This window comes from Pinus tabuliformis, chromosome 3_1 (genome assembly GCF_031772625.1).
Source record: "Pinus tabuliformis cultivar Carrire ecotype Pingquan chromosome 3_1, CPIR1, whole genome shotgun sequence".
Lineage (NCBI taxonomy): Eukaryota > Viridiplantae > Streptophyta > Pinopsida > Pinales > Pinaceae > Pinus > Pinus tabuliformis.
The window spans coordinates 125,903,853-125,912,480 of NC_142301.1; the positions used below are offsets into that span (position 1 = coordinate 125,903,853).

Consider the following 8,628-nt stretch of genomic DNA (forward strand, 5'->3'; position numbering starts at 1 on the left):
TTCGTACTAACAGGAACTTTTTTTCCTCTAACTGCTATATCAAACACCAAAACACACGCTTAGCCAATTTTATAATATGAATATCTTTATGCTCTGTAAAAATGCTAGGGTTACATTTCCAAGTTTTATGCTCTAAATGAACTCTCGCTTTACACATTGTCAAGCAAGAAATTCTCAACCATGTTGGGCTATCTAAAGCTTTGTTTGTTACCCATCTGAATCATATCCAAGAATGAAATAGACCCTACCTTAAAATTCCTCCAACACAGGCATTATTCGATACAGGGATTTCAAAATTTCCACCTGGAACTTTACAAATCCAATGCTCCACTGCAGCTTTGGAAACAAACAAAGCTGTGTGGAAGTGACATAAGTAGACATCGTTTCTACTTCCCTTGTAGTTTCCTACTGTACCCACCTGACTCGTTTCCAAGTACGAAAGTCATTACTTGCGATTAGCATTTTAAGCTTTCTGCCCAGAGCTTTACAAATGAAATGCTCTATTGCAATTTACATCGTTTTTACTTTCCTTGCATTTTTACTGTGTACCCATCTCACACGTTTCCAAGCAAGAAATGGCCCCCAACCTGTGTATTACCCAGTAACAGCCGCATTGTATAATTTCCTCCTTCCTGGAATGATAGAATTATTATCTTTCATTTTTCTTTGGCCTTCATGTAGAATTTCTTTATTCCTATTATTGAAAGATGAATAGCACCCCCACCCTTAAGTGGTACAATAATTCACCGAGTACTAGAGAAGCACTAGACTAAAACCTATCTTTACTGGAAATTGAGTGGTATGAAAACATCCATGACAAAAATAACTGCATAGCAATAGGAAAAAATTATGAATGTGCATATCATTCGTAATGGATATAATATTCATCCCAGTTCCCACAGTAATCAACAAGCATCACAGCCAAAAATTGTTAATCATAGTCACCTCATTGTAAAGAAATCACAAGTCAAAATTCAACAGCTCTTGAATGAGACATATATGGTTCAGAGGAATAAGACCATTAAATCAAGAAGTTACTTTTTTGCTAATTTGCTTAAACCATGAGCTAATCCATTTAATTGCATCTAACTAAGAAAATTGTATGCAATAATCCCATTCAATAAACCATGAGCTAATCCATTTAATTGCATCTAACTAAGAAAATTGTATGCAATAATCCCATTCAAAAATACTGCAATAGTTTACATGCCAATAATGTATTCAATTGAATCATCACGTTCTTAATTTGACAACTTTGATACCCAATAATTACAATGTGGGGTTCATATCAAAAAAAATACAGGAAGTTCAAAGTTTATGGTGCATTGTGCCCTTAGAAAATTAATCAAAGAATAGGGCTAATATAACCTTCATGGTTAATCATACCAGAAATTATAGAAGAATGCTGGGACAGGAAGCTAGACTCATGCTTCAACTTTAAATTTGTTGAATCTCTCACTCACCATTTACGTATATTAAGAAAGCCGGAATGAATGTCCTATCAAAAAAGATATTAAAACTACAAAACTATCAATTGACGGCTATCCCTCCAGCCAAGAAATTTCCATTGCGAGGATCTTGGGTTGAAACCTTGGACTGGGACATTTTGAGAACTTGGACAGCTTCCTCCACCTTGGCAGCCAAGGAATCAGGCGACTCCAATAAAAGCAACAACTCATTATTGTCCATCTCCAACAGCATACCAGTAATTTTACCTGCAAGTTCAGGCTGTCGACAGATATTTTATTAGCTTAATCATCATGGTCAAGGTTCTACATAGGCTTTCAAGTGTCAAGAACCAAAACAACCCTGAAGTAGAGAACAGCAAATTCTAGTGTTCATTCTGCCAAATTACCTGATGATTTTGAACAAGAGGAAACAACCGCTCCCCAATCATCTGCTTCTGTTGTTGTGGTGTTGCAGCAGCTAGCAAACTGCTCCACCCCTCTGTTGCTTGATTTCTTGCTACTACAGAACTTGCTCCAGCAACAGATGCAGATCCATTCATTGCTGTTTGGGGTGCAAAACCAGCATTGAGGACTGAATTCTGAGAAATGTTGTTAATTTCACGAGGTCGACCATTAGGTGCATATTTTGCAGGATGCCAAGGACGCTGCTTCACCACATTCCATGATCAGTTCTAAAATAAAAATACTATAATGGCTGTAACAATGCATCATGTTTACGTTAAAAAATCAATAGTTGTAACTTTGAAATATCGTAGTTGCATGAGTAAACATGCAAAAATTATATTAAATTATTTCAAAGTTCCTCCAGAATGTATGATGCTGTAATCCTGTTGACTAGGCCATGGAAACTATTCACTGCCTCTTCACAATTCAGAAATTATTAAACACTATCATGAAACAGTCAGAAATACAGAACACACATTACAATATAAGACAATAAATATAGGTGTTAATAATAAAGGCATTCACCAACAGGGAAGTACAATCGAGCACCGAGAGGGGCAAACCTCTTTCTTGAAACATCACACTGCATTACCTGCTGATTTCCAGCTATATCTTTGTATGTAGCTGGGGCCAACGTCTGTTGTTGCAATGGTGCCATATAGGCCATCGGTTGACCTGGCTGAGGAAGCATGGGCCCATTCATGCGCACCCTCGGTTGCCTTTGTTGCCTAGGATTATTTGGAATCTACAATGAATACATTCCAAACTACATGAGAAATCACAATCATAACAAGACAAAGAAAAAAAAATCTACGAAATTCAAGATATCCAATTTAACAGACGAATTCTTACCACAGCAAGTGGCATAGGTGGGAAAGCAGGTCTTTGTGGGGGGCCCAAAGCACCTGATGGCCTCCATCCTGGTCTCAAACCCATAGGTGGATACATGATGCCTTGACGTTGTGGCATATGTGGGACAACACCAGGAGTATGTGTGTAATACATAGTTGGATATCCACCAACAGAAGCTCCGCCAGGGCCAGAAAGGGCTGGCATAGGCTGGGCAAAACGGGCTTGCAACTGCATACGTCGAACCTCCCTGCGCTGAGCAATAGCTACATAAAGAGGTTTGCCATGCAACATATACCCTGTATGTGCACTCAAAATTAAACAAAGTTAGATAATGACAGATATGTGAGATACCAAAATTAGCCATATCAACAAATGAAATTGTTACCCGATAAGTCTGCCAGAGCTTTGTTTGCTTCTTCTGGACTTGTAAAGCAAACAAATCCAAAGCCTCTACTAAGCCCCTTCTCATCCCGCATTATTTTTGCTGACGTGATTGTACCACAATGGCTAAATACACTTCGCAGTTCATCATCATCAATTGCATCATCAATGTTTTTAACATAAAGATTTGATCCCTGAACACAAATACAAGGGCAGAAAAGCTATAAGAAAATAATACCTTGAAAAACAAAGACAAATCTAAACCAAAACACCCACCTGAGATTTTAATATCCTCTCTTGACGTCTTTCCTCGTATTGCCGCCGCAACATTTGCTCACGCTCTGCCTTCTTTTGAGCCCTTCCAACATATATTACCTTATTACCTAGTATCACAAGACATTATACACAGATGGAATTAACAATGAACATGTAATCGTTGGCGTAAAACAAAATAAATATACCAAAATTTGGTTTCAACAACTAGTCTACTACAAATATAATGACCAAATAGACTTACCTATCTGCAAACCATTCATACTCTCGACTGCTTTTTTAGCATCATCTGGATCTTCAAAGTTGACAAATCCAAATCCTCTTGGCTTGCCACTTTCATCCTTCATTACAACTACATTGGAAATTTTGCCAAACTTCGAAAACTTCTCAGACAAAAGCTCCTCAGTTACATCATCTTCCAGATTCTTGACATACAAATTGGTGAATTTTTGATCGGCAGAAGATCCAATCCTATCATTCCTTCTAATGAACTTTCCCACATATCTACAGAAACAGAATGCACAAAATAATAAAGCATCTGAAAAATATGTATCTTGAAGTTAGGCAATTACACGCACTAGCATTGCAAACAAGATATCATTTGCCTGCTCACCATTTTTCGAAAGAGAAAGACTAAGAGATTTTTTCAACTACAGGAATCACGCCTGGAGCAGCTCTCATGTGTACTTGCACGACTAAGAGATTAGGACTTTGCATTTCAGTTCTCTAGAGAAATGAGTGCACAATGGTTAGGGATTTGGTCACGGGTTGCATCTCTAACAATGCTGAAAAGGGTTTTGCATCTTTGTGTCAGACAAAGATAGACAGATTGATGAAGCATTGTAGAACAATAAGCTAGAGATTCACATTCAGTGTGCCGAAAAGACTATTGACAATAAATGGATGTGCATGAATTGCCGCAGGTTTTGCAGTGTTGCATGCCTAATGCCACAGGTGAGCATTTGGCATTTATATGTAACCATACAAGATTAAATGCAGGTGAAGACTCACATTTCTGTGTGCCAACACATACTTGAAAGCAAGTGAGGGGTTTAGGATTATTGATTGCTGCAGATAAGGGTTTAGCGTTTCTGTGTGTGAAAACAAGATTAATAGAATTATTAATAGATTAAATATCAGGGGTCAACATATTGAACAAATGCAGATTGACAAATCCTGCATTCGTATTACTTCTTGAGATATCTATGCAAATTAAATGAATTAGAAAACAAGAAACAAAGTTATTTAATTAACTTCGTCGATAAAACCACAAGAAACAAAATCTCCCAATACAATCCTGCATAAGCACCCTATCCTTCAGGGATAATATCAAAAAACCATATACTTACACTTGCTTGCCCTCTAACAGCATCCCATTAACATTCTCAATGGCTGCGTTTGCAGCTTCCTCCGTTTCAAAATGAACAAACCCATATCCCTTGCTTTTCCCATCCTGGTAGGCTACTTTACTTGACAAGATGTTCCCGAATTTGACAAAGGTATCATGAAGACTTGCATTCCCAATAGACTCATGCAGATTCTGCAAGAATCCAACAAAGCCCATGTCCAGAAATAGATTAAACAACTGATTTTAAAATAAAATTGCGTCAATTTGGGAAAAAGAACATCAATCAAACCCTACTTGCCTAAACCCTAAACGCCATAAAACATGCAATTCAGGCAAGCCTCAAAACATACCTTAATAAATACGTTTCCGACTCCACTCCTGCGTGCTATAGGGTCTCGGTGAGACCACATGATCCGAACGGGTTTCCCATTCAGTTCCTTGTAATTCAAAAGGTCAATGGCCCGAGTAGCTACACATACATAGAAGAACCGCACTAATTAATAAATCAATTCAACAAGAACGAAAAGAAAATAAAGAAAGAAGAAAACGCACCATCTATAGGGTCAAGAAAATTGACATATCCATAGCCAAGGGAGCGCTGGGTCATGCTATCGCGACAGACTCGAACTGAGGTCACCGTTCCCACAGGAATAAAGAATTCGGCAAGCTGGCTGTCTGTGACCTCAAGGTCGAGATCCCCAACATAAAGCGAAGCCAGTGGTGGAAACTGTGGCGCTGCTGTTGCTGCCATCGCTGATGATAACGATATCTCTGTGTCTAATAAAACCCCAACTCGTAATCCAAAGAATTTGGTTATTATCAATAATAACAATGGCGGAAGCTCGACGGATTCTGCCCTCTTTTGTTTGTCTGTGTCAATTTTGTTTTCTCTCTGTCACCCTCACCCTCCGCTCCGCTCCACTCCCCTTCCTCTTCCTACCAATGTGCCATCCACAATGACAGTCCACTGCCCAGAAAGATTGAAATTCGCATTATAAGCAGACGCTCAAACCGCAATCTTGCTCTCTTGAACACATGTCATTCCGTATTTCGCCTTTTTTATACCTGACGTGGTGAGAAAAATACCCAACAAGAAAATTGAACGGAGCGATTATTCTGAGAAGAGGGCCGACATGTTCTTTCTCAAATCGATAGGGATTTGGAGCATCTCTTCGGTCACCGAGCTTAGATCTTCGTGACACGTGTTGATCACCTTGGATGTTGAACTCAAGCCAGTAAGGGTTGCCGAAGTACCTTTTCTTTTATTAGAAATTATTATATTCTATTCAACTTTCAAAAGGAATCGGAAGTAACCTTCCTTTTATTTTTCTAAAAATTCTGTCACTTAAACTTATACTTTATTTAAGTTTAAAAGGAATTATCAAGTAACTTTACTTGTATTTAAAAATGACTATTTAAATTTATTTTCAATTTGACTTGTCCCACAAGCACATGTGTTACCTTTTTGGAATTTCTCACTTTTCTTTATTTGGATTGTGTTAAAAAAATAGAGGGTCATTTATGTGACCCTTTTAATTGGATTGTTAAATTTGTGTTAGAACTTTTCTTTATTTGGATTGTGTTAGAAAAAATCGAAGGTCATTTATGTGACCCTTTTAATTGGATTGTTAAATTTGTGTTAAGTGGTTTCTAGGGAGGAGGACACTTTTAGTTTGATGTTTAACTTACAAAGTTTAAGGTGCCAAGGTGTCTTGGCATATGGTGGGACCAAGAGTGTGCTTTTATCAAGATTCTTCATAATTTTATATCTAACTAACTATTATTCCTCATTGACACCAACGAGGACTAATGCCCATAATTTTATATCTAACTAACTATTATTCCTCATTGACAACAACACAACGAGGACTAATGCCCGGACTTGAGCTTGACATCCCTTGGTGATTCATGTGGCACTTTCAACAAATTAGCATGTCCAATTATGTTGCAATGGATTTTGAATTTTTTTGACCATCTCACCAAAATCTTACAATGGTGATCGTAAAATGTGTTCGTTCAAGGTTATCACACTTCACGAAGTCCACACCAGCGTTAGTGATCAAGTTAAATATAATTAACTAATTATTAAGACTCTTGGGAATTTATTATAGCTCAAGCTTTGTAATTGCATTATTAAATGACAATTTGTCTATTTCTTTTGTTGATAAATATTAGGGACCTATACCGAGTAGTTTTTTTCTTTATAGTTAGGTTGAGCTTGGGTCAAGGTTAACTTATTTATTGGATAAAAGAATGATCTACTCACAGTGGGATGCAATCGCTAGTATTATGCAAAGCTTGATCAAGCTTGGACAACCCTTGGGATGATTTAATTCTCCCAAAAGTGGCTTCCATCTCCAACCCTTCCCCATGAAAGATTTACATAGTTGGTAGATTGTTTTATTTATGCAATGGAAAAAACTTGGACTTATAAGTACTTTGGGTAAAATTTTGAAAACTCATGCTAATATACCAAAATTAAAAGTCTTTTTGTTTACGATCAAAGAAGTGGAATCTTGATGTTTAAGCTTAAGGACAACTGTCCCAAATGTCTCCATTTCAAGTTTATTGTTTATAACTTCTCAACGGTGGGTTGTTTTCCTTGAATAAAGTCCATATCCAAAAGTTATACCCTCAACAAGGTAACATTCCTATTATTCCTTGTAAATCAATGTGGAAGCCATGTTAGCTCACCACAATTCACTCGAGTAGAGCTAGTAACATATGAGAATCTACTAGAGACTTCTAGAAGCATTGTCATAATCTAAAACCCTTACCCTAATGATGTGACAACCCTGGTTAAAAACTCATGTAAAATATATAAATACCACGGATGATGGGACACGTATTCCAAGCTGAATGCTGGGCAAGACATCCTAAGGGGTGTTCATTTGGTTGTTTATGGCAAAGGCAATGGCTAAGGCTTTGGAAAGGAAAAATGGCATTTTTTGGCACATTTATTTATGAAAATAATGGAAAATATGAGAAAATGAAGGTCAAAGGTCAAAGGTTGCATGTGAGGAGGAAATTGAAGGAAAATAATGGAAAATGAAGAAAATAGAGGCCTCATTCATAAAAAGCCTTTTGAAGATCAGTTGACAAGCTCTTAGTCAGTGTAAGCTCTTGGCTCAAGCTTTTGCTTTGGTTATGCATGGGATCAAGGATCAAGAAAGGCAAAGAAGGCAAAAGGAAGGAAGGAGCAAGCAAGGAAGAGAAGGATCAAGCAACTACAACAAGATTCATTGCAGGTATCGATTTTCATGTGTATTTTTCTTGCTAGATTTGGCATGCATGGTATTGCATGTGGTTCTTTTGTTGTTGTGGCATGGGTTTTTCCAGGTGTAACATTGTTTTCAACCTAGCCTTTCCATTTTCGGATAGCCATGGTGGGGTTCTCATGTTTTGGTTGAGTTGGATTATCGGATGGATTTGAAGCTGAGTGGGGTGGATCTCCAAATGATAGAGCACATGGCCTAGTGGTCCCTGAACCGGACAGTGGATCACAGTAAAACCATTGCCCTGGCGACCCCTGAGTCACATTGTGGGTTGCAGTAAAGCCAGAATTGTATTGCCTCGGTGGGCCTAGGAATCCTTGTTGGTGAATGGCGAGGTATGCGGTAAAGCCAAGAGGTGGTTTTCTCTCCATTGGGCCTAGTAATCCCAAGTTTGGGATATGCGATAAAGCATGGAGAGTGGGTCTCGGTTTAGGGCCTAGTGATCCGGGTTTGGATTGTGGTAAAGCCTAAGAGACTAGGGGGCAGGAAGATTCCTCACGGTGTAGGTGGAGAAATCTAGTGGCATCCATGCTTTTTTGGCCTAGTGATCGGGTGGAGATCACGGCAAACCCTGTTATGATGTGTT

At 38.2% G+C, this 8,628-nt stretch overlaps 1 protein-coding gene across 1 annotated transcript; it reads right to left on the minus strand.

Moving 5' to 3' along the window:
* Positions 1 to 1,152: 1,152 nt before the first annotated feature.
* Positions 1,153 to 5,887, minus strand: LOC149186090 (uncharacterized). Its single transcript, XM_089410888.1, has 10 exons — positions 5,320 to 5,887; positions 5,118 to 5,236; positions 4,769 to 4,959; positions 3,664 to 3,923; positions 3,423 to 3,529; positions 3,151 to 3,340; positions 2,766 to 3,061; positions 2,506 to 2,658; positions 1,856 to 2,113; positions 1,153 to 1,728 (listed from the first exon to the last, which is right to left on the minus strand). The coding sequence occupies exons 1-10, from the start codon at positions 5,516 to 5,518 to the stop codon at positions 1,531 to 1,533; spliced, it is 1,971 nt and encodes a 656-aa protein (XP_089267014.1). The 5' UTR covers positions 5,519 to 5,887; the 3' UTR covers positions 1,153 to 1,530.
* Between the last annotated feature and the right edge of the window lie 2,741 nt (positions 5,888 to 8,628).